At 41.0% G+C, this 25,104-nt stretch overlaps 4 protein-coding genes across 12 annotated transcripts in view; 2 read left to right on the forward strand and 2 right to left on the reverse strand.

The window, feature by feature from the left end:
* Positions 1-141: 141 nt before the first annotated feature.
* vma22 (vacuolar ATPase assembly factor VMA22) lies at positions 142-2,835 on the reverse strand. The gene is made up of 5 exons (XM_082519864.1): positions 2,604-2,835; positions 2,181-2,284; positions 1,972-2,084; positions 1,715-1,894; positions 142-944 (listed from the first exon to the last, which is right to left on the reverse strand). The coding sequence occupies exons 1-5, from the start codon at positions 2,721-2,723 to the stop codon at positions 742-744; spliced, it is 720 nt and encodes a 239-aa protein (XP_082375990.1). The 5' UTR covers positions 2,724-2,835; the 3' UTR covers positions 142-741.
* Positions 2,836-4,233: 1,398 nt separating this feature from the next.
* ebp (EBP cholestenol delta-isomerase) lies at positions 4,234-5,578 on the forward strand. The gene is made up of 5 exons (XM_082517841.1): positions 4,234-4,369; positions 4,503-4,803; positions 4,909-4,945; positions 5,024-5,154; positions 5,254-5,578. Exons 2-5 carry the CDS (start codon positions 4,506-4,508, stop codon positions 5,472-5,474), a joined length of 687 nt encoding a protein of 228 aa, XP_082373967.1. The 5' UTR covers positions 4,234-4,369; positions 4,503-4,505; the 3' UTR covers positions 5,475-5,578.
* Positions 5,579-12,438: 6,860 nt separating this feature from the next.
* fkbpl (FKBP prolyl isomerase like) overlaps positions 12,439-25,104 on the reverse strand; it is a 50,558-nt gene continuing 37,892 nt past the window's right edge. Inside the window, exons 1-6 of one of the 6 annotated variants that reach the window (XM_082519579.1) lie at positions 18,656-18,722; positions 18,120-18,393; positions 15,908-15,950; positions 14,896-15,057; positions 14,517-14,815; positions 12,439-13,208 (exon numbers count right to left, since the gene is read on the reverse strand). In XM_082519579.1, coding sequence (XP_082375705.1) covers positions 12,540-13,208; positions 14,517-14,815; positions 14,896-15,055 — 1,128 coding nt within the window. In that variant the 5' untranslated portion in view covers positions 15,056-15,057; positions 15,908-15,950; positions 18,120-18,393; positions 18,656-18,722 and the 3' untranslated portion in view covers positions 12,439-12,539. The other 5 variants (XM_082519580.1, XM_082519581.1, XM_082519578.1 and 2 more) reach the window with 5 other exon arrangements.
* The window catches only part of LOC309697573 (protein Wnt-2b), a 30,150-nt gene continuing 23,705 nt past the window's right edge, over positions 18,660-25,104 (forward strand). For 2 of the 4 annotated variants that reach the window (XM_082519572.1, XM_082519576.1), the window contains exon 1: positions 18,717-18,803. Coding sequence is in view for 1 of the 4 variants with exons in the window: in XM_082519575.1 (XP_082375701.1) it covers positions 18,703-18,803 (101 nt within the window). In the remaining 3 variants the exon portion in view is untranslated. Of the gene's footprint in view, positions 18,804-25,104 lie in introns of all 4 variants that reach the window. The other 2 variants (XM_082519575.1, XM_082519574.1) reach the window with 2 other exon arrangements.

Consider the following 25,104-nt stretch of genomic DNA (forward strand, 5'->3'; position numbering starts at 1 on the left):
ACTTTCCATAATATTTAGTAAACGCAACAAAACACATCTTTCAGCTTTTCGTGTGTTTTTAAACGAGGTTTTGCGGAGACGTGGGATGTAAATGTGTGTTGACTTGTTGTTAGGCTATAAATACAAGACACAAAGAGGTTCAGACATTTTTAATAGTGCATGATTGAGGTATATTTTTTAATTTAATGTGATTTCATTTTCAAAAATTGTTGGTTCATTTGTATATTTCATGTATATAATTACTCGATATATTTTTACATTTTAGTATTCAGCATTTTTGGGCTCCACGAGCAATACGTCAGGAAAGAAAATGCAGAGAATATACTATTTCTAATGTGTTTCATCAAAATGAAAACAACATCTATGAAACATTTCCACAAGCTGCCAACCCTGAACTTTTTTTAATTAATGGATTGTGTTTGATAAAATAAAGTTACACTTTTATTAACAATTAATAAAGTAATTAGTTACAGCACACACACAAAAACAGGCAGCCTTATGCCAAAGCACTGCTTGCCATTTATTGAAAACATTTAAACAGGTTCTGCTAACATTTTATGATTTTACAACATGTGTAATAAGACCATTTTCACAAACACATCCATCTCAATTAAAAGGAAAAAAAGAGATGAAATAAATAAATTACCAATGATTTCCACAGAAAGCTTGAACTGCTGGGATCTGCTCGTCCAGCTCCACCAGGAAGCTCTCTTTTTAGTTAACGAGCCCCTGAAGCATCATCTACTGACTGTCCTTGGCTGAAAGCTGTTTTTTAGCCTCCTCCTGCTTTGACTCAGCAGAAGTATTATGTCTGCTACCTTGTCCAGCTGAGTTGCTGAGCCTTTCCCCTGGAGTGTGCTTGTTTTGCAAGCTGTGTTTCAGCTCCTGTCTGGCGCTCAAAACTGCAGCCTGGAGTGCTGCGATCTCAGCAGACAGTTCTATTACTGTAATGACAGAAAACAACAATTAAATTGGTGAGTGGTGGAGCAGCAGAACAGCAGGAGCTTTCTCCTACCTTCAAGAAATATCTTTGCCCATATCCAAATTTACTTATGCAACAGAAGCTGTAGCCATCGTGCTGTGAGTATACACAGGACTCTGGAAACCTCTATTCATATCTAACAAGCTGCACAAAGCAAACCTTGATTCATATGCATATGAGTTAAGGTTTGCATATCTAGAGTCTTGGTAATAGACACAATAATAAAAAAGGCGTTTTATGTGCTGCAGATTATATTGCACGTGTTCTCTTTATGTTTTTCAGTTTTCCTGTGTTTGATTTCTCTGTAGCATATTTTTTTTCCTAAAAGCTATTCATGCATATCGTCAGTTTTGTAGATTTGTTTATTTTTTGTGTTTGTGGTTGTGATCTCTCTAGCTGCATTGTTTTGAGATGGCAATACTGGCACATATGGATCAAATTCAAAGACTGGTTCATCTGATATATGTCCAGAAGTAGTCACATGTTACTCCACATGGTTCCTGTTATACTTCTGTGAAGTCAACCAGCTGGGACACATGTGTAGTATAAGGTAATTTCTCTGCATTCGGACGGACCCTCGTGCTCACCATCCGATCATGAAATTTCCATCTCAGATGACAGCAGACCCTAGCCTATTTGCAGACATTGAAAGTATAATCTCATCCATAGTTGAGGCAGAGTAGGTTTCACCTGAAACCATAACACTAAGATGTCCTTTGGCATGTAACATACCTTGCTTGAAAGATGATTGTGCATGTTTTAGAGACTGTGGCACCAAAACTCCAAACCACTTCAGTGGGTCTTGCTGAGGATTCTGGTCACGTTTTCCAGCTGGAGCTTTCTCGCTACCAGTGCTCTCGCTTTCCTCTTTTTCTCCAATCTCTCTTTTTGGTCTGTTTCTTCTCCTGACACCTTGTAAATCAAATAGTGTCATCAATAACAGAGTTAATAGTAGACATCAACGACACACATCTTTAATACTGCATCACCTTCTTCTTGAGGTCCTATATCCTCTATAGCTCTCTGATCTTTTCCAGACTCTTTACGACACGTTTGTGTACATCTTTCAGTGGTGAATTCCACCTCACCATTGTCCAGTGTCCTGTTACATACAAATATACGTTTTAAAAGAGCCTTTTAAACAAATTAAAGTGATCAACAGACTTTTCGTTTTTCATAAAAATTACTGCTTCCTCACCTAGTTTGAACACAGACTAGTGGCTCAATCTCACTTGCATACTGAAGTGCAGAGACTTGTTTGTTTCCCATCGTATATCGTGCCTTGCTCATAGAAAACCACCCCTGAGGGGAAAATGGTAAAGTCAAATTATACAGGCAGAATGTAAAAAAAAAGAGCATTTTTATTACAAACCTTTTTTGCGTAAATTTATTTTTGAAAATCCTTATATGGCTTTTTATGGAATTTAAACACAGTCAACATAGCCCTAAAGTCTGTTAATATACCACACTAAGATATTTCCCATTATATAACACCTACAGCCCAAAATGCCATATACATTTTGATTTATTTTCTATATTTTTACCTACAGATTCTTAGGGAGCAAAAATTGAACTTAAATGTCTGATGTTGGCTATTTATCAACAAGGACACTACAGGTACCTGCTCTATGAGAGAGTTGAAAGTGGCTCGCTTCTCCTCCAGTAACTCCAGCTGCTCCATGAAACGAAGCAGCTTTTCGTCCAGTAACAAAGAAGATTCCTCTGATTCTGACACACCCATACTCACTCTCTGCGCCAATTTAAGCCTCCTTCGCGGGTAGTCTTTACCGCTATTTTGATGTACAACGTTTGAGTAAACCGAACAGAATCTGTTGAGTGCTTCCGTGTACCGTCACGTGACACGTAACCACGTGGTATACATCACGTGTTCATATATCAAACGTACAGAAAATACTAATACCAAACATATCGCTAATACACTTTGTGAAGTGTGACTTTGAATCATTTATGAGTCCTGGAATCCTATGTACTGTTATGGACTCGAAGAAACGCTGTACGAAAGCAATAATATTGAGATATTGTTAAGATTACCCTTCCCATAATTTTTTGTTGCTGTTTTACAGTCACTGACTTTCTAAGTCATTAAGTAAATTGTCGAATCTCATTAAAGTATGAATAAAAAACATTTTGTTCCAAATTTGATAAAACCATAAAACCAACATAAAAAAAAAAACGAAGTTCCCATACCGGGAGTCGAACCCGGGCCGCCTGGGTGAAAACCAGGAATCCTAACCGCTAGACCATATGGGAGCAATAACGGCCCTGACTACATATCCATAGATGAAGGATATATATGGAACTGTGACTTATTTGTACATATATTTAGTATTTAAGTGACATTTAATATTTACTACTGTTCCTCCTTTTTGTAGCTTTGACAGGTACCATCTGAAGAACTGATTAAAAAAAACAGCTTAAAAAAACTTCAGCTAAGATGAAAACGACTCTCAGTATTAAAAAAGAAACTATTTATGCAGGACTCACATTAGAATATTAATTAATTAAACTATTTTTAACGGAAAGCAGATCCGCACACGGTCACAACGTCACTTTAAACAGCAGTCGTCTGCCGCGAGACGTCAAACCACTCTTCGACGACGCAGCTCACACAGTTACATATACGCTTCTGCTTCACTGTTGAGCATGTCTCCCAGTAGCGCGCCGTGATCGTATAGTGGTTAGTACTCTGCGTTGTGGCCGCAGCAACCCCGGTTCGAATCCGGGTCACGGCAGGGATAAAACCCTGGCACGGCTTGGGACGACTCTTTTCTTACTATGCCGTAAAGAGCAAATTTTGTTTCGTATACTTTAAAGTAAAAATGTAAGGTTTTTAGGGTAATTACAAGTCTTTCCTTTAACCTATTTAGACCAAATGATCATCGGAAATCACATGGGTGCACTCCACGTTAGGTTTGTATATTTAAGAGGGCTTTACTTCAGCTACATTTTGTTTCTCGTCATTTTCAGTCCATGCGAGTGAAAGGTTAACTGTAAATATTTCCTTACTAAATCATTATCAGATGGAGCATCTTCCGATTGAAGGCCATTTTCTACCCTACCCTAAAACATTGTATGACTTTCGCCTTGAAAAAGAGGGCTGATCCCTTTTCATTGGTAGATGTCATAGACAACGTCCATGTTCCGAGAGGAAGAGCCAATCAGTGAGCCAGTAGATCTCATGTGCAATAGCTCTATGCTTAAAGATGTTTGATTGGCTGTTGTGATCCACAGGTAACGTCCCCCAGGCACGGAGTTCCTCGTTTGAGTTTATGTGCGCGGGTATGTTAGATAGCAGTGAATCTTTGACCTGCTGTGTATTAGGTCAAATTACCTGTGGAGCTGAACACCCATTTGGTGGCATCTACGGTAAGGATAAAAGCACACCGATGAACTTCACACATAAAACGCTACACTTTTAACTCTGTGAATTAACTAGAACAGAATGTAATATAATGTAATACAGAGAATGTTTAACTCTACACTTTTATGTTTCAAACAGATAATGGACTCCTCTGAAGCATCTCATCACCCTTACTGGCCTCGGGACCTTTCAATTCCCACTTATGTGGCCAACGATCGGTCGATGTCAGAGATTCTGGTGTTTCTGTTTTCTGTGTCTGGGCTGTTTATGCTGGTGACCTGGCTGATCACCGGCCAGGCCACCAGCAGCCTGGGCGCATGGAGGCGCCTGGCTGTGTGCTGGTTTGCTGTTTGTGGCTTCATCCATTGTGTAATCGAGGGCTGGTTCTCGCTATATTATGATATAATTCCAGGAGATCAGCGCTTTCTGTCACAGCTGTGTGAGTACTAACGGAGAACATGTGTTTAGAAAAATGCATAACCTACTTGTCGTGTGTGCGTGTGTGTAAAATCTGGTCAATGTGTTTTATGTTTTTCTCTCACAGGGAAAGAGTACTGCAAGGGAGACAGTCGATATGCAATGTAAGCTCATTTCTGCTCTCAATTTTGTGCATAAAAATGATTTTAAAAAGTTGCGATTGATGTTTCTTTTCTCTCTAGTGCTGATAACTTTACTGTTTGTATGGAGACTGTGACTGCTTGGTTGTGGGGTCCATTCAGCTTTTGGGCTGTTTATGCCTTTTTAACCAATAAGCCCTACAGATTTCTCCTGCAGCTCATCATTTCAGTAGGTAAGACGGGACAGAAGCTATCTTCATGCCAACCTCAGGTGGAAATAAATTGTTGCTTAATTGTAGTTTTATTTTGTCTTCTCACGTAATCTGACTCAGGCCAGGCATATGGAGCGGTACTCTACTTCTTCACAGAGCACAGAGATGGCTACGCCCACAGCGAGCTGGGACATCCAATCTACTTCTGGTTCTACTTTGTGTTTATGAACACCCTGTGGATCGTCATACCGCTGGCGCTCATTTTGGATGCATGGAAACATCTGTCAGCAGCCCAGAGGCAAACGGACAGCACAAAGTCTCAGAAGAATAAGAAGAACTGAGTGTGTGCGTGTATGGGAGGGGGGGCATTTAATACTGCAACAGTACATCTCTGTCATTATGAGACTTTGCTGACATTCATATTGATAAAGTAATAGTTCCTTGATTTTTTTTCTTTTTTTTTTACTTGGCAACTTCTTTTCTGAGAAGAGCAAAATAAGCGTGAGTGTGCTGGGTGAGTGGGGTCCTTCATGATACAGGTGTCCCTGTAGAGCTCAGTCCAAGAGTCAGTCATTTATCAACAAGTGTCTGTAGGATCATTGTGTTGAAAGCAGATGAGAAGTCCACGAAGAGCATACGGATGTAGGAATGTTTCTGCTCTATGAGGGTGAGGGTGGTGTGAACCACAGAAGAAGAAGAGATTTCACATGAACCAAAAATTACCAGTATGAAAATTATTAGCCTGCTCTGATGCTAACAGTGAACTGTGTATCCTTTTTGCTGGAGTCATTTCTTGTAGCCATCCCAACCTCCTTCATATTTGATCGATTTGCAGTTTACAGTGTATTAGCTGGAGGAGTTGTACAGGGAGATGGCCACGGACAGGAATCATTTCCTGTGTGGTTCAGTGGTGCTTTTTGGTAATCTCAGTCTCTCAATGAACATGCTCCTGTGACCAGCCAGCATGTCATGGACTGCGTGGGAGGTATCCAGCATTGTCTTTATCTTGGAGAGCATCCATCTGAGCTCCATCCACACAAATTACTCTCCATGCAGATCAGTCAACCTGCTGCCCAGCACTTGGAAACGCAGTGAACACTTTGTAAGCATCAACGATTGCTTTTCTCACATTTAAACCGATGCTTTCTCAAGTGGCAGCTCAAAACCTTGCTTAGGTTTTTATAACGTATGTAAACTGGAAGATAACCCTCAGTTTTAACTTGATTTTACAAGCTTTGACGTTAACAAAGTTAAAACACATCATTGCTCAGCAGTGGTTTGTGTTGTGGCTAGATGGGTAAAATAGTTGATCCCAGTATTTTTTTTACCCTGAAATAATTATCTTTCTTAATGTAATTAGTATGTTTAGAAATGCTATTGTGGAGGTAAACACAGACGACACGAGAGCTCTCGATTCTAACTCCTGCTTTATTCCTCATCACAACAGAACTGACTACGTTTCGCTCCAAAACACAGCAACAGACTTTCTTTACACTGGGTGTGAGTGGAGCCCTCTAGTGGTCCACCACACAATGTCTTTGCGAACATTTTGACAAAAACTTTAAATTTCTAATTTTTTCACATGGAATTGTCTGTATTATTTCTTTGTCACGTGGCCAACATTATAAACTTTAGTGGATTACACCATTTCCAGCTCATAATTAACATTTGGGGCTTATGCACGTTTGAACCAAACTGACTTCACATGTGACTGCAGCGATTTACTTATTTAAAGGCATTCGCCTCTGAACTCGGAAGATAATTAAAACCAAGCTGAAATAAGTCCACGTTCTACTTAACGAGAATGCATAATGTAGGTTTGAGTATATTCACGTGGGTGAAACGGAACCATACAACTGAGGGGCTAAATCACGTCACGTATTAAACTCGACGAGTTAAGACAGGCTAAGCTCTTCTCAAACTAATCACGCATCAGGAATGAAAACATCTTTTTTTTGCCTTGTAGCCAATTTAAAAGTTTGTAGACCCTGGTAACCTTCAACACCGTGTGCCGAAATAGCTCAGTTGGGAGAGCGTTAGACTGAAGATCTAAAGGTCCCTGGTTCGATCCCGGGTTTCGGCATTTTGATGCAACCGTGTATTTGGGTGTGTCGGCTTTCCACCCGGCGGGGAGTAAAACGTACAAGAACGTTTTACCGTTTTAACCCTTCACACACGGTTTGTGTCAAATGTGACCTAATTTTACATTTGACAGCAGTAAAAATACCTTAAAAATGTGAATCTATTAGCCTGAAATGTGCTGCAAACTGTGTCGAGGCTGTTTAGGGTCAAATTCAAATTTTATTTGTCACGTACACAGTCATACACAGTACGATATGTAGTGAAATGCTTGGACAACTGCTCGTGACCTAAAGAAAACAAAAAAGGAAAAGGCTATGAATAAGATAGGAAATAAATATGAAAAATTAAAAAGGGTAAATTTAACTAGGAGGGAATAAAATATAAATTAAGGTTAAAAATGAAATAACTGTACAACACAAATTAGAATGAAGGGTAAATTTAACTGGGAAAGAATAAGATAAAATATATAAATTAAAGTTGAAAATAAAATAACTGTACAACAAAATACACAATATAGAACTATATAAGAATGTATGAAGAAATATAAATAAATATATATATACACACACAATAACAGCAGCTGTACAAGTATTAACCGGAAATGAAGAATGTAGTGACCAGTGTTGTGCAATCCACAGTCGTGTCAAAGTTCACACGGAAGTTTTTCTCAGTGTTGCCAACTCCTCAGTAAGGAAAATCGCTATTGGCTGTCCTAAAAGTCGCTAGAAGTCGCTAAATGACGTCATCGCCTAATTTGCATAATGGGTCATGCTAATATAACTGTTGGAGAGAGAAATAACATCGTGGAAGAGACATAAAGTGAGCAAAAAACGTATTAAATGCAGTTAGAATTTATTTATAACTACAAATTAAATTTATTTTAGCAATTATTGTTTTTTAATGTCACAATTCCAACCCTGCTCCTTTACCCGGGCTTGGACCACCGCGGTAAAGTGAGCCGTCATTTGTGAGCCGCGGTCAAGTCAGCCGTCTCCTATCCGCCGCATAAATTTCCTTGCGCTTTTACACCAGTCTTTACGGTAGCGCCTTTTCGCTTTATGTGCCGATTGAAAGCCTATACCCGCGCACACGTGCACTCGCGCGAACAGTCGCACGCACATGCGCGCACACAAATTACAATGAAACAGCCCGATACAGTCAATACAATTATGGAAATGTCAGAAATTCATTAAAAATCATCCTGAGTAGTTGAGGTACAACTTTCAACACATTCCTCCTCCGGGACACCTACTGTACCTGTGTGCCAGGTTTCAGCCAGATTCACTGTAAAATTCCTCAAAAATTAAAGGGTACTTGTATTCAATGCAATACAGCCAATACACTACAATGATGGAAATTTCAGAAATTCATTAAAAATCATCCTGAGTAGTTGAGGTCCAACTTTCAAATTCAAATTCAAATTCAAATTTTATTTGTCACGTACACAGTCATACACAGTACGATATGTAGTGAAATGCTTGGACAACTGCTCGTGACCTAAAGAAAACAAAAAAGGAAAAGGCTATGAATAAGATAGGAAATAAATATGAAAAATTAAAAAGGGTAAATTTAACTAGGAGGGAATAAAATATAAATTAAGGTTAAAAATGAAATAACTGTACAACACAAATTAGAATGAAGGGTAAATTTAACTGGGAAAGAATAAGATAAAATATATAAATTAAAGTTGAAAATAAAATAACTGTACAACAAAATACACAATATAGAACTATATAAGAATGTATGAAGAAATATAAATAAATACATACACAATAACAGCAGCGTGATTTAAGTAATGAAGTGAAAACAATGTTCAGAATGTCCAGTGTGTGTGTAAGAACCATATGTGTGGGTCAGTACTGTGTGGTGGTGTGATTGAGAGACCGTATCGCCTGCGGGAAGAAGCTCCTCCTCAGTCTCTCTGTGTTGGTCTTCAGGGAGCAGAATCGCTTTCCTGACCTCAGCAGAGAGAACAGTCTGTTGTTGGGATGGCTGAGGTCCTTCACGATCTTCCTGGCCTTGGTCCAGCACCGCCTGCTGTAGATTGAGTGCAGGTCAGGGAGCTCGGAGCGGATGGTGCGCTCAGCTGACCGCACAACCCTCTGTAGAGCTCGTCTGTCCTGCATGGTGCTGTTCCCGAACCAGGTTAAGATGTTTCCCGTCAGGATGCTCTCTATGGTGCACGAGTAAAAGTTCCTGAGCACCTTGGAGGGCAGTTGGAAGTCTCTCAAGCGTCTGAGGTGGTAGAGACGCTGTCGGGCCTTTTTCACCACGGTGTTGATGTGACAGGACCATGACAGGTCCTGCGTGATGTGAACTCCGAGGTATTTGAAGCTGTCCACTCTCTCCACTGGGCACTCGTTGATGACGGGGGTCTGGTAGTTCCTCTCCTGCTTAGTGCTGAAGTCCACTATCAGCTCCTTTGTTTAGAAGGAGGTTGTTCCTCTGGCACCAGTTCTCCAGATTCGTAATCTCCTTCAGGTAGGCCGTCTCGTTGTTATCAGAGATCAGGCCCACCACGACGGTGTCGTCAGCAAACTTGATGATGGTGGTGGAGCTGGTAGTGGCCACACAGTCATATGTGTACAAAGAGTACAGCAGGGGGCTCAGAACACACCCCTCCTCTGGGACACCTACTGTACCTGTGTGCCAAGTTTCAGCCAGATGTACTGTAGAATTCCTCAGAAATTAAAGGAAACTTGTATTCAATCTAATAGAGTCAATACAATAGGATTCTCTCAATTTTCAAAAATTCATGAAAAATCATCCTGAGTAGTTGAGGTACAACTTTCAACACATCCCCCCTCTGGGACACCTACTGTACCTGTGTGCCAGGTTTCAGCCAGATTCACTGTAAAATTCCTCAAAAATTAAAGGACATTTATATGCAATTCAATACAGCCAATACACTACAATTATGGAAATGTCAGAAATTCATTAAAAATCATCCATAGTAGTTGAGGTCCAACTTTCAACACATCCCTCCTCCGGGAAACCTGCTGTACGTCTGGGCCAAGTTTCAGCTCTGGCCCCAGATGTCAGCCTAATGTGTACCTTAGCCATGTAAGCCATGTAATAACAACATGTGCTGGAACATAATAGTGCAAAAGTAACATGACGAAACTCTGTTCAGACAGTGAATGGACTGATTCTTATACAGCGCTTTTTTACTCACCCATATTACTCAAAGTGCTCTATACAACATGTCACATTCACCCAATCAGGCCAAATGTGGCATGCCATCACATAAACAGTGCCATCTTACCATGCCAGAAGTCAGCCAGCAGTGCAGGCTTGACACCAGATCCAGGCAAGACCCGTCTGCTATGTGGGATGACTTGTTCTTTTGGCATTTTAGTTGTGGATTATGTTTGGACTGTGTCTCTTGCCCTTTCAGTATTGTTTCCTTGTGCTTCTAAGTGTCCCTTTGTTTCTTTTTAGGTTATGTAGTATGGGTTAGAGATATTTTGTATGTTGTTTTTGTTTAATAAATCCGCCTTTTGGATTATTCCCTGATGTGCCTGAGTTCTGTTATTTAGTGTCACTTTGAAAGGACACACAGCCAGCATTTACATAGAATTGTTCTTTCAATTTTTGATAAAGATTACAGTGAATTGAGATGTAACTTGGCCCAGAGGTACGGTAGGACGCCCAGAGTAAGAAAGTGTTGAAAGTTGGACCTCAACTATTATGGATGATTTTTAATGAATTTTTGAAATTTCCATATTTGTAGTGTATTGGCTGTATTGAATTGCATATAAATGTCCTTTAATTTCTGAGGAATTTTACAGTAAATCTGGCTGAAACCTGGCACACAGGTACAGTAGGTGTCCCAGAGGAGGGATGTGTTGAAAGTTGGACATCAACTACTCAGGATGACCTTTAATGAATTTTTGAAATAAACATAATTGTAGTGTATTGACTGTATTGCACTGAATATGAGTTTACTGTGATTTCTGAGTAATATTACAGTAAATCTGGGTAAAACCTGGCCCAGAGGTAAAGTAGGTGTCCGAGAAGAGGATTGTGTTGAAAGCTTGGCATCAACTTTTAAGAATGATTTTTAATGAATTTTTGAATATGCAACCAGACTGTTACGATGGCTGTATTGGGCTGTTCCATTGTAATTTGTGTGTGTGCGCGCGAGTCTAGGCTTTCAGTCGAAAGGCGAAAAGGCGCTACCGTAAAGACTGGTGTAAAAGCGCAAGGAAATTTATGCGGCGGATAGGAGGCGGCTGGCTTGACCGCGGCTCACAAATGACGGCTCACTTTACCGCGGTCTTGGACCGGCAAAAGTGACCCGAAACAGGCACTCTGGTGGAGTTACTTTGTGTGTGTGTTTATAAGTAGTTTTAAACCTTGTGATCCACAAAACAGCATAACAGTAAAATAAGAACTGACTGCTCAGTGCGGAGCAGCGGCTTCGCTCATGCGCGATTCATTTGCAGTTTGGACGCATAGGTGTGAACATCTCCTGCAGCTGGGGGAGGACTGTCCTCCGCCCGTGAGCGCTTTAGCACGGGTGAGGTACCCACGGCAGCACCGCTGCTTGTTCAGAGTAAGAGCAACACGCTCTTTCACGTCAAAAAGTCGTCATAAACAAGTCTCCAATAACACCAGAAAAAGTCGCCAGATTTGTCACTAGTCGCTTTTTAGAAAAAAAAGTCGCTAAGGGGCCTGAAAACTCGCTAAATATAGCGACAAAGTCGCTAAGTTGGCAACACTGGTTTTTCTTTTACAAGAAATAAAACAAAAAATTAGACCACCACCCAGTGTAGGGTTTCTGCCATAGCTGCCCTGGCATGCTTTCCCCAGCCGGTACCAGGCTTTGGCACAGCCGGGTTCCAGCTGAGTGGCTTTAGCAGCATTGGCCTTAGCCCGCTCTGGTTGGTTCAGCACTGGTAACTACCAAAATCATTTCTTATGTTAGCGTGGTTAATCTACCGGTGTGAAGGAGGATTTGTATCAAAATTATATTATAATGCTAAAGTATAATTATTGTTGTTATCCATGCATTTTTAAAGCTGAAAAAAAAAATAGGGGGCAATGAGGGAATTGATGTAGACCATAATATAAAAGATAGGCTACAAAGAAATGTTGTCATGGTGTCATTTGTCTCTTTCTCCTGCAACTACAATTCCAAATAAACCTTCTGACGTGTGATTTCTACCTTCGTGCATCTCTCACAAGAAAGGAAGAACAGAGTTGGAGGAGAAACATGAATCAACATCACAGTGGCTTTATTTTAGATCGAGGCAGTGGTTGTTAATGCACTTACATTTAATGGGGAATCATGAGAACACACATTTCTCTCTACTGATATTTTATCTTGAGCTGAACATTTTGCTTAGTCTCAGTCCCAGCTGTGCATTTGTTGCTTTCTCTCTACTTGCAATATCTTTAAGCGCTTTCAGAGCAGCAGGCATTTCTGGCTGCAGCTCCAGCAGTTTCCTAAATGCCTGTTTGGCCTCTTCCAATTCATTCACAATCTGGCATGCTTTCCCCAGCCGGTACCAGGCTTTGGCACAGCCGGGTTCCAGCTGAGTGGCTTTAGCAGCATTGGCCTTAGCCCGCTCTGGTTGGTTCAGTTTTAGCTGGCACAGGGACAAGTTGGAGTGGAGGTCAGCTTTCATTTTGTTGAGTTCTTCAGCTGAAGGATCAAGTGTTTCCAGAGTTGCTTCTCTCTGCTCCTCAGCTTCATACTCCCATCCCTTTTTCGCCACATCTCTAACGTGATTACAAAAAGTGATGACTAGTTTCATGGCCTTGCTGTAGCTGTCCGCGGCCCCCCACAAATCCTCGCTCCTGAATCTCACTCCGCCCGTGTCCTTGTGTGACTTGACCCATTCCCATTTTTCACCAGGAGACATCTCCCAGGCTTCCTTGCCTGGTGTGAAAGCTTGCAATTCCACTGTGGCAAAAAAGGGAAGGCTTTCATCTGAGGGGTGGGGAACAGCAGCATCTGGTCCAGTTTCCAAAGGAGAAAGCTGTATCTGGGTAGCAAAATACAATGTTAAGACCTTTCATCTTTACACGGTTGACAGTTAAAAACAAAACCAAGGATAAACACGACAGAGCATCGGTCATTTAGCCATCACGATTTCATCAAGAAAGATGAAGGGAAAGATCATTTAAACAAAACAGTATTTACACAGGTTGAGAGAAATGTGTGTTTTAGGATGAGCTATCAAATGATGGTCAGCCAGAAATTAGAGATCAATTTGAGAAATTGGAGATATTAATTTAAGTTACAAAGAGTATTTTTAAGGTGTTCGGGGGGAGAAGACAACAGAAGGAAATTTTACTTTAAGCATCAGCTAGCTAGGACAACACAAAGATTATTGAGTCCAACGATTAGGAGTATACGACTGTGGAAGCCTCTTCATTATAATTTAAAGAGTTGTATAAATTTATATTGTTTTAAAAAGTGTTACATGTCTAAAACGATAACTCAATATGAAGAATGTGAATGAAACTGGAGTTAATTGAAAAAGGATCCATTATTTTTTTGCCTCGTTTATTTTATATATATATTATTCTGGTATATTCTGATTGGAAATGTGTTGTTAGGACCGGAGATAAATGTTAATGTTAGTTTGTTCCTTGACTTTTGGTGCCCACTTGCAATATAAGTTGGATTGTAGATAGGCAGCAGGGTTTAATAAGAATATTTTCTTCTTCCTGCTGCTTTTCACACGTGGTTGCAGTGCTTTACTGATAGAAAGTGTGGTTGGTTTGTCTGAAAGAACTAACTGTGCAAACTGTTGACCAAGTGTGGAATAAATAAATAAATAAGAAACACTGTGGAGGTCAAGCAGTGCCAAAATTAAAGAAATTAAATACATCTATCAATAAGGGGCAAATGTGTCACAAATTAATTAATGCTGAAATAATTAATTAAATTTCAATTTATTAAAATATCAATTAATTTTATTTTACACATATTTAATTATTTGTCTATTTAATTCATTTTTTCATGGCTCCTTTGCTGCAGGGAATCAAGAAACAATTTAAATCATCACTGCGGCTCGTCAACTGACCCTGACGTCTGATTGGTTATCATTTACTGCAAGCTAAGATTGATCCCAGACTTGATACAGTGGACTTGGAGACAGATATCCCAGAATGCATATAGTACAGAATACAAACTGTAAAGAAAGTTTTCAAATACTCCTGTTTCTGTGACACCAAATACACTTTAAGCTTTTCTTATTTCATGAAGTTTACATTTATTTTTTCTGCCTCATCCATCAAAAAACAGAATACTGAAACAAAGACTTCAATACTCAGTTAAATCTTACCTCACACTTCTCCCCAGCTCTCATTCCCTCCAAACACGCCTCTGTGATATCACACTGACCATCCCCTAGCCTCAGTGTTGTCCAGTCACCCAGTGGGACCTGCAGCACAGAGTCTTTACACCTCACAAAGGGTGTGGTACCAGATTCAGTAAGTTCAGCGGTGAACGGATCAGGCTGGGCTGGCAGCTTCTCACCTGTTTTTTCACATGCTACATTCTCTGCTTCATCATTGTTAGCTTTGAGACGCACTTGGACTCTACACAGCGAACCCAACCTTGGACAATTATTTGATGAAATTGCTGTAAGATACAAAGAAATATTTGTTAGCTGGAGTAAAGAAAACTCATTCATTATAACAAGGAACAAATGAGTATCATACGTGTTACACCTGCTGGATCAGAAGCTGTCTGCTGACTGTTTAGTCGCTTTTGGTGGACCTTCCAGAGGCCTCGGGGACACACAGAGACCCAGGAGGTGTTGCAAACGCTATCATGATCACTTTCAGTATGTAGTGTTTCTGGAGGGTAATCGGGCTCCATCACTGGATAAAATAATAGGAAAGAAAAGTTTACCACATGTTATGTTCATACATTCATTTAAGACAATAAACAGCTTTGTAAGGTCACATGACACGACCATCTTTATTCTTCAACATAGCTCGAAGTCTGTTAGCCAAGCTTTTCTCATTTCTTTACTTTTTCAGGAACATTTGTCCAGGTTTCTTACAGGACATTTAAAGCTCTTCTCTGGATGTTGGCTGCTTTTCAGAATACTTGTGTGTTTTTCCATTCAGGTATGCTTTTAGTGCCTTGCAGTGTGTTTGGGATCATTGCAATTCAGAAAAATGAAGCTGTTGTGAATCAGATCCTTTCAACATGATAGCGCACGATGGATCTAAATCTGACTGTACTTTTTTGCATTTATATTTCCTTCAATTTTGAGAAACTCACAACACATCGTGTCTCAAATGCCGCACAAAACCATTACCGAACCCTCACCGTGTTTTATAGATGGATGTGGACACTTACTGCACCTCTCTCAGGCTCTGTGTCAGCGCTTTGCTGGATACAACCTTTGCATGATTCTTTTTAAGGACACACTGCAAGTCCATTAGATTTAAGCAACCATACTGTTATTACTGCAATGTTACAAAGCTGACTGTTGACAACAATCACCAACAGGTCAGGGACATTCAACTAAGCGTCGCCAATGCTACTACTGATAGATAGCACTGTTTTAGCTAGCACGCACATTAACACGCCCCAGTAACGTTAGAACGATAACTAGCATCAGGTAGCTATCGTGCAAGTCCACAGGACCTGAATTTAACTATTCTACATTATACGAGCGATAGTCAGTTGGTGCCTATAGCTCACAAATGTCCAACTTACCTCATATAAATGCATAAAAGTTGGCATCTGCTATTCCAATAATCTAAAAGAAATAAAGATGGCAGATTACCAGTGATGACACGAAAACAAACACCTTACAGTGATCGCTTTCTTCTTCGCTTTCTGTTAGTGCGGCTTCTTCTTCTTCTTTGTGTGTAGTGGCGGATGAAAGGCAACTGCTATGTTCCGCCCCCTACCGCACTGAAGTATATTTATGTTGGCTGTTTCAGCGATAGCCGAAATGTAGGCCCCTTTACGCGCCCTCGTGGGCCATGAAGGTATTGCAGGTGGGCAAAAACCCAAGCAATCATGTGTTACCTGCAAATATCACCTGCTCATATACTTCAAATGATTACAATGAAATAGTTTTTATTACTTTTTTAAGTTAATAAAATAATGTCAATATTACATGCTTCAGATCATTAGGCAAATTTTAACATTAGACAAAGATAACTGGAGTATTTACAGAATGGAGTTATCATAATTGGAAATGACTATGGCAAATATTGTCACGGTCCCCGTGTCTCTCTGGTTGGCCCACGCTGGCTACAGGTTTTGTTGTTGTTAGTTTTAGTCTTTTGTCTCTCCTCCTCCTCTCTGCCTGGGTGGAGCTCATTACGGGCTCTCACTCTTGGCCCACGCACCCCTGTGGATGGTGTCCACCTGCGGCTGATCTGGCTGATTTCCCCAGCTGCTATTTAAGGCAGTGGCACAGAGCAGCTCACCGCTGGAACGTCGAACCACCTGAGTTCGTGCTCGCGGCATATTCAAAGAAGAATCGCTTACACGTGTTTTATGTTGTGGAACTAACCTTTGACCTTCTGTCTGTAGATTCTGGACCGAATCACCGGACCTGTCCAAGTGGGGCAGTGTGTGGAGTGTTGGAGCGAGTGCGGCTGAAGAGGAGTGCGTGTGTGCGGAGGAGCGGTGGCGGTGACTGAGTGGAAGAGGAAGCGTGTGTGTGGATTCCCCCCCCCCCTTCTCTCCCTGGAGCCCTGGACCCCCTCCCAACTCACTGTACATATATTTTGCACTAAGGTGATCCCTATTGTAAATAAATCCCCTTTTGTTTCCTTGAAAGAACTGTCTGCGCGTGGGTCCGTTCAGTAGCCATGACAATTATAAACATGCAAATAGATTTTTTTCACAGGACTGTATGTCTGGCACATTTCTGAAGTTCACATCTCAGAAAGTTGTTCACCCCAATGTTCAGCACAAAGTTACGCCCATGCACTGGTGTCCCTGGGAGGACCAAAACATTTGAATTTTTAATACTACTAATCGGTCAGAAATACAAAACAATGAGGTCATACCATTAAGGAAAAAGTTGATTGGTTAAGTCATAAAAAATTGGATTGATTAACCCCCCCCCCCCCCAAATCATTGATATTTCACAATTGTCATAACAGTAGGATGATGCACAGAATTTGAGAATTGCACCAAAGCAACTCAGAATGTTTGAAAATTGTAAAGACATAACTTTCCAGTAGGGGTCGCTCTCTCACCAGCAATATAACACAGCTGTGATCAGTACAGTATGGGCCACATTGTAGAACCGTGCCCTCTTTATTGACCAGCTGAATGTACTTTAGTTTCAGTTTGTTGCAATGTGATGTTTTTTAAATCGTGCATAAACCCTGTCTGCATGAATTCAGAGTCAAAGAAAGGGAAAAAAAATGCTTTGTTTCACTGAATACAAAAGGCCAGTCCATTTCATTGTGCTTATAGTACACTTTTTTTTTTTACTGTAGAGGTAAAAGTCATGGTGAAAGCATATAAAAGTTACCCCATGTTGGGGCACTTACATAGTGGCGAGCATGTAAAGTCCACACTGAAGGGCTCCAGTGTGCCAGTGAGTTTGAACCGAGGACCTTCTTGCTCAGAGGTGACACCCTGCCCCATCCCACCGCAGTGAGAGGAGATACATATGAAAAGTTCTGGTTGCATTCTGAAGTGAGCTGTTGTCCTGCTGACTGTTGCATGCTTATGAAATGGCTTAAAAACGTGAAAAAATGAAGCTGTCATTATACATTTATGACAACAAAATCAAAAGTGCGTCATCTAACTCACCATCTTTTCTGGTTTTCCTCACACACAAACCAGAACCAGAAGCAAAGCTTCTTTAATCTTTCTCCATCCGTTACCCATTCCAATTCTTTCTCTTAACTCTCTTCGGATTCTGGTATTGACCCTCTCCTTCAACCCCCCTCACCTTCCTATTGGCTCCCACTGACTTCCCAGCTGGCCTCTTGTGAAACATCCCTGTGGGTAAGTTCAGAAGCATGTATCCCAGGCCGCTCCACGTTCCCTAGAAGGGCGGTAAAACCGGCTTCGAGTTGGGTTCCAGGGAACAGCTGCAAAATCAGGAGCCAGAGCTGAGCACTGCCAGGAGGGCTGGTACGACTTCGGCTCGCCTCTCCGAGGGGTTCAACATGCGTCATTCAGGGAAAAGGTGGAATATGACAGGTGAACAAAAAAAGACAAATCTGCCGGGAAAGAAGAGATAAAAGAGAAAATCAGAACAAAGGAAACAGAGGATAGATGGTCTCCAGAGAACAAGAGAACACCTGCATTGTTTGTGTATGTGTGTTTATTTTAGAGATGGACCGATCCGATATTATGTATCGGTATCGGTCCGATACTGACCTAAATTACTGGATCGGATATCGGAGAAAAATAAAAAATGTAATCCGATCCATTAAATATCACGAAAGCACCTCACAAAACTTGCAACACACCGTAACTCACCTCAGAACCTCGGAGCAGTATGCATCACGTGATAGAGCGGCTGTGGCATGCGGGACCTGTCGGTGGTCTGGATAGCATTTGGAGCTTCGCTAGCAACCTGGCATTTCATCTCCGACAAAGTTATCCCCGAGAGAAGTAAAGCAAGTGTGTAAGTCCATCTCTGAATGTTTGTAAAGCATTCCTGCGTTAAGCTTAACAAGCGACTGCCTCTCGCTCTCCGGCTGCTACTTCAATCATGAAACTGCTTAATGATCAGCTGATCGGCTTTTCTGTCGCGACTCCGTCTCTCTTGTTTGTTTTTGGCCCACTTTGCACCAGAAAGAGGAAACCAGCGGCTGAACAACAGCAGAACGTTTAAGCTTGATAAGCTGTTGTTAGAATGTATTTAATATTACTTTCTACTCGAGGATCTTTTCCTACGTAGCTGACGCTGGTAACTGTGCAGGGGCGGATCTAGCAAAGTTTAGCCAGGGGGGCCGATAGGGCATTAACTGGGAAAAGGGGGCACAAAGACATACTTTTCTTTCTTATTCTCATTTAAAATGTCTAGCTTTTAATAAATAATTATCTGACACCCAAAGTTTTAATTTGATGTAAAATGAATAGAAGTCAATTACTGTATATAGTGACTATTAAGTCTAATATATATACCCTAGTAAGCTATAGTACATTTTCCTTTGGGAAGGTACTATCTGTGCAGTCTGCAATTTTGTTGAAGAAAGATGTTGAATCTATTTAATATTTCTTGAAAAATAATTGATTTCTGTGCATTTTTTTTCACACTGCATCAAATTAAGGTTGATTACGTCGATTAAGCATCATGAGGTGGAGCGTGAGGGGTGGTTCCCTATTTTTTATTTATTTATTTTTGTTGTTGCTGGGAGTTGGAACACTATTAGTTAGGTTGCTTAATATTTATGCTAAGTACTCTTTAAAATACCAGAATAGGGAGGATGGTGTAGGTCTAAGTTTATTAGATTGATCAGTATTGCTGAACTATGAAATATTTTTTTTGTATACAGGTATAACAGAATAGCTTTAGTGTAGTTGTTGTTTTAAACTTGAGTATGAACTTGCAGACTTGCAAAATGCAGCAAGATATTTTAAAAAACAGTTTTGTTGATTAAAAAACACTATATCGGATTCATATCGGTATCGGCAGATATCCAAATTTATGATATCGGTATTGGTATCGGACATAAAAAAGTGGTATCGTGCCATCTCTAGTTTATTTGTTAACTTATTTGTTAACCTCTGATTATTAGCAACAACCCCCCACAGTGGGTGTACACAGGTTACTTTTTGCCCCACATTTTATTTGTTCTGTCTGGTCATCCTAGACTGAAGCTCATCAACACTGTGCATTGATGAGAGAATGAGTCTGCCAAGCCCCAAAACTTAATTTCCCAACCATAAACGCTATGCATTGAGCAGGTCTAGCATTCTGCTTGTGTTTGTTTTTTTCCTCATGAAAGCGACGGCTAGCTCGCCTGTAATCCCTCTATCACACATTCCCCAACACTCTCTCGCACACACACACACACACACACACACACACACACACACACACACACACACACACACACACAAAACCTCTGCGACCCTGGCCGGCCAGAGGCGAACTCGTAAACAGATCGGGCCACGACACAGTGTTTATCCCTCACAGGGAGAGGGACTGCTGCACACACTGCCGTCGCTGAGTGTTTAACCGGAGCTAGTTTTGCTCCCTCTGGCCTGTTTGTTGTTCCTATTGAGAAACATTGACAATAGGATCAGATTTTAAAATGTTAGCTCAGTGTGAAGACAGAACTTTATACTAAGTGGTTCCCATGCTTGTTCACGCATGGGAAAGTCTAGCTATGCTAAAGGAAATCTCATGACTCCTCCACACTGTGACTGTGCTCAAAAATGAGAAGTCAAAAAAAAAAAAGATAAGCCACAAACTTATTGGGCCACTGGGAAAAAGTATAGTGTACAAATGTGGTGTCAATCAAAGAGTGCAATTTATTAAGGTTTCCAGGTCAAGTGGAGATCAAGGCTGATCCTATGGCTGATTAGAGCCACTGAAATTATAGGTTCAAGAGAGCTGGTGAAAGGGTGAGAGACATTGTTTTGCCACTAACATGATGCATATCTGGTACGCTGTTTCTCTCACTGTCTTAGATGTGCTGCTTTCGGACAGATCAATACAAAGCAAAGGCGGTCTTGGTCCACAGCCTTGTAATTCAGACTGACTGCCAGCAGAATTGCACAAGAAGTAAAATATTGCTTTTCTCTTCCATTAGCAGTTATGGAGCATAGTCTGCCAGGTCAGAGCCATCTATCTACATTATAACGTCATGATGAGATTGCTTCAACTGCAAGGGGAAAGACAGGCTCTCAGTCGAATTCCCATGTAAGACATAGTATTGCTTGTGTGGCAGATGCGAGTGAGGCTGCTCATTAAAGTCAGGCTCCTCTGAAAATGTTACCTATGCTACTTATTACCAACATTAATAATTGTGCCATCAGGAAGTGAATGGTTTATGGCAGTCTTTGGCAGCATAGAGGAAATGCTAATAATGATTCAACACTTTTTCTGTCTTCAGGATGGGAAGTTCTTTTAACTGACTGACACCTCCCCCTTTACTTAATGCAAGATTAGTCTGTGTATAAAAAGGACATGAATTTTCAGATTTGTGTTTCTCTAAGACCAGCTGAGTTACACCTTAATGTTTTATGAGAGACTCTTACTCTCTGTTGTTTGAATGCACATGAATCCCTCTACTTGTCCATTTTTTCCATTACTAAACACATTTAAAACACAGCATGCTAATATATATGTGCCCACAAGCAACATGGGGAATCTGGCATTAAGTATGGGTAAATTTTCTTTATCTGGAGCTTAAAGAGGTTCCTTAACTCCATTATAGTGTTTCCCCCTGGGGGGTGCAGTTATAGACTTGGAGCTGCCCAGCTTGCAGCTTGAGTAGAAACCCAATGAGGGGAGGAGATGGCTATCGGGAGCCACAGGGCAGACTTTTTTTTTCTAATCAATGCACACACTTTAATGGGGCCTTCCTGTGAGGGAGCCTGAGGAGATTCTTTTGACAGTACTTTTATGTGTTTGTTTGCTGGGCTGTGTGTGTGTGTGTGTGTGTGTGTGCGTGTGCGTGCGTGCGTGCGTGCGTGCGTGCGTGTGTGTGTGTGTGTGTGTGTGTGTGTGTGTGTGTGTGGGTGGGTGGTGTGTTCGCTAATCTGAGAGTAACTGAGGGCCATTAGCGTGCACACCAGCACACATCTGGATATACTTCTTCTCAAGCAGTTATACCTTCATAACGTCTGGCAGCCAGTGTGGCCTTTCAGTACCATCTAAGATAAAGCCAGTTAAGCCTCATATCTCACCACCAGTGACTGACTGCCAAGATCTGACCACACACACAAACACACATACACCTGCCACCTAGCTTTTATGCATTATACTTCCACCATTCCCTGTAGATAAAACATTACGTAGTCAGATCAGTCGGTCTTTAAAAGGTGCGCCATTCTTTTTCTTTTTTTATTCCTGGACTCTATTAGAACAGCTCTGAATGATTCAGAGTTCACAGTAATTCCTATTTATCTTAAATTGGGACTTGGTAGAGGTCCTCAGTTGACCCACAATTTGAAAAATGCTCTCCCTTTAACCCATCCTTCTTCTAATTGGCTGCCCTTCACAAACAGAAGGTTTAAACACCAAATGGGTGAGCAAGCTGTTAGCGCATAGTCAAAGCTGTGCGTCTTAGATGACCTGATCTCTTTGTTAGAAACGTTGGTCACAATTAATATGAGCAACCATTTAGCAGTCTTTAAGTGGGTTGAATGTTAAAAATTTATTTGACATATCCATAAAGATTTTGCAGATGTGTTCAGGAAAAGTCTTGTCTGCAGGCCCCCCAAGAGCTAACTCTGTACAGGTGGGATATGCCCATTTGCATCTCCTCTTAACTTAACTCAGTGATGAATATAAGAGAGCATAGAAGAGATAAAGAGCAGAGACCAGCTGACCAACAAGCCAATAAAAAGGCACCGATTCTGGGATTCAGAAATGACCAGTTGAGGTTTATCCAGGTGTTGGGGTTAAATCAGGGATGCGGTCTGCAGAAGGGATGAGAGGATCTAATTCAGACCAGACCTGAGTCAAAGTAACAGTTAGGAGCTCTGCGGTGTGTTAACTTGTAGACTGGGCATGTTCTGTCATCTGTGTCTGTCAGTTACACTCAGTGGTTTCATATACTGCTGTCCACAAGCTGCCTGTGGCGAGCCAGACCACATTAATAAGATCAGAGCTTTAAGTCTTCAAACCCGAGGGCTGTGATGCGACCAGCAGAATATCAGCAGGATATGTTGTGTGTGTGTGTGTGTGTTGATTAGACATGGGAAGTTATTGTTAGTGTTTCACAGTTGCTGGTGCTTTAATGCACCATTTGGGAGTTGCACTCCTAAATTTGTTGTATTTCGCAGAGAACAAGGACAGTAAAGGCTTTCTAGAGATCCAATCCAACACTAAGTAGTTGAGTATGTTTGCATGTTTGTGTGGTACTCAAGAGTTGTGATGCATCTGCTGTAGGTTGGAAATCCAAATATTTGTCCTGTTCAGCAAATGGAAAGTGTTGCTTTGAGAATGCCCAGTTTGGTTAATATTTCGCCTCTTAAACACTTTTTTGTGAGTTTTCCTTCAATGACTCAGTATTTCTTTAGTTTAAGCTGTGACGAAACTTTAATAATGAAAGGGGAAATGAGCTTGTTGCAGATGCTGGATAACTTTTGCCTTCCTGATGTTCAGGATCAGCCTTCAGAGTCTATAACTCTAACTAATTGAACAGGGTGCTTCTAATATCTTTGTCCCATATTATGCATTATTATACCTTTTATTTCACTATCGGTTTTAATTTCAGAATCAAATTCAATAGGAAGTCATCATTAACTGATTTAAGTCATTTTTAAATCAGAAAAAAAGAATAAATACCCTCCTTGAAAAGACAGTTTCAGCTCTTACACTCTGGAGAAAGAAATAGGGCAGTGTGTGAGTAAAGGTAGAAAAGGCAGAAAAACCCACCCAGTGCTGTCCAACATGCGGAGGGCAGATGCACAGGCGGGCGCACAGGGCTCCAGAGTACAAAAGGCTGATCTAAATAAGACCCAGCTGAAGTTGCTGTTTTTGCCCCAGAGCCAGCCCTCTCCATCTCTTATCATCTTTGTAGGCATCTATTACTAATCCTATCACACCGTTTGACCTCTGACTCCGTGCACAAACCTTTTCACATCTCCCCCCCCTCTTTTGTTCTGTTCTGACCAGGTGTATGTGTGGCAGATCCCAGGGTAGCAGGTAAACTATAAATCTGTAGCAGCGCTGACAACTCACAGTCTCTGGTTCCCATTTGGTTGTGTGCCCTGCAATCAGTCACTCCTCTGCTCTTTGCTTTCGATTTCTTTCTTCTTCATTCTTCTCTTAGCAGAGATGGTCCCAACACAGATCGCAAAACCAAAGAAATGCAAAACAATTTATATCATCTGTTTCCAAAACATCCACATCCCAACAAATTACATGTTGTCTGATCATTGCTAGTTACCTTCTTCATGAAAGCAGCATCACACATTGATAGTTTTAATGACAACATGAAAAGACTGAGTAAGTATGGTTCCTGACAGGTTGCAGCAGCACCTCTAGGAGGGGATACGTTCCAGCTCGGTTCTCATAGCTCATATCAGCTTGATCAGTGAAACTGCTTAACGTGGACATGTGTTTCTCTCTGCTACAGCGTCTGTTTTAAATCCCATGCAGAGACTGATAAGGCAGTCTGTTTGATTTAAAAGACCTTTAATTTAATGTTCATGCTACGTCATGCAAATTCTGTTGTAGTCTATCTCTATCAGCCTGCAAAAAACTATCTTGATGCTCAATCTTAGTAGATGAAGCAATGCCCCCTTTAAGAAGTTATCTGGTAGTTTCAGAACTGATATTCCAAGAAACACCTGCGCTTATAATTTGCAAAAGTGGTTTTACAGATGAACTCCTGTAAATACTGGGGTGAGTCAGAATGGACATTCTCACATATAACACATAAAATAAATGTCCATGTCAGCCTCATTCTAACGACATAAAACGTTTTGGTTTAGGTGCAGTTGGTGCCTCAGCAAAAGATCTGAGGCAAAAAAACAGATAACAGCCCACCGCCATAGACAGTATTAAAGATGAATGCAATTCTTCTGGTTCTAAAATGCCTTCTAGTTTTATAGAAGTCTATAGAAAAACAACCCTCAGCCCCAGCACCCTCTGGAGAGGAGGCAGAGTTTGCTCTCCAGTGATTTTACCCCTTGGAATGATCAGCTCCACCTAATCCTTTAAAGCTCTGGATGTTCTTGGGTTGACATGCATCTGCAACACTGCATGGATGTTGCGGACTGTGCCCTTCAAACTGGGGTGG

The sequence above is a fragment of the Aulonocara stuartgranti genome (assembly GCF_965226115.1).
Source record: "Aulonocara stuartgranti genome assembly, chromosome: 20".
In the NCBI taxonomy this organism is placed as follows: domain Eukaryota; kingdom Metazoa; phylum Chordata; class Actinopteri; order Cichliformes; family Cichlidae; genus Aulonocara; species Aulonocara stuartgranti.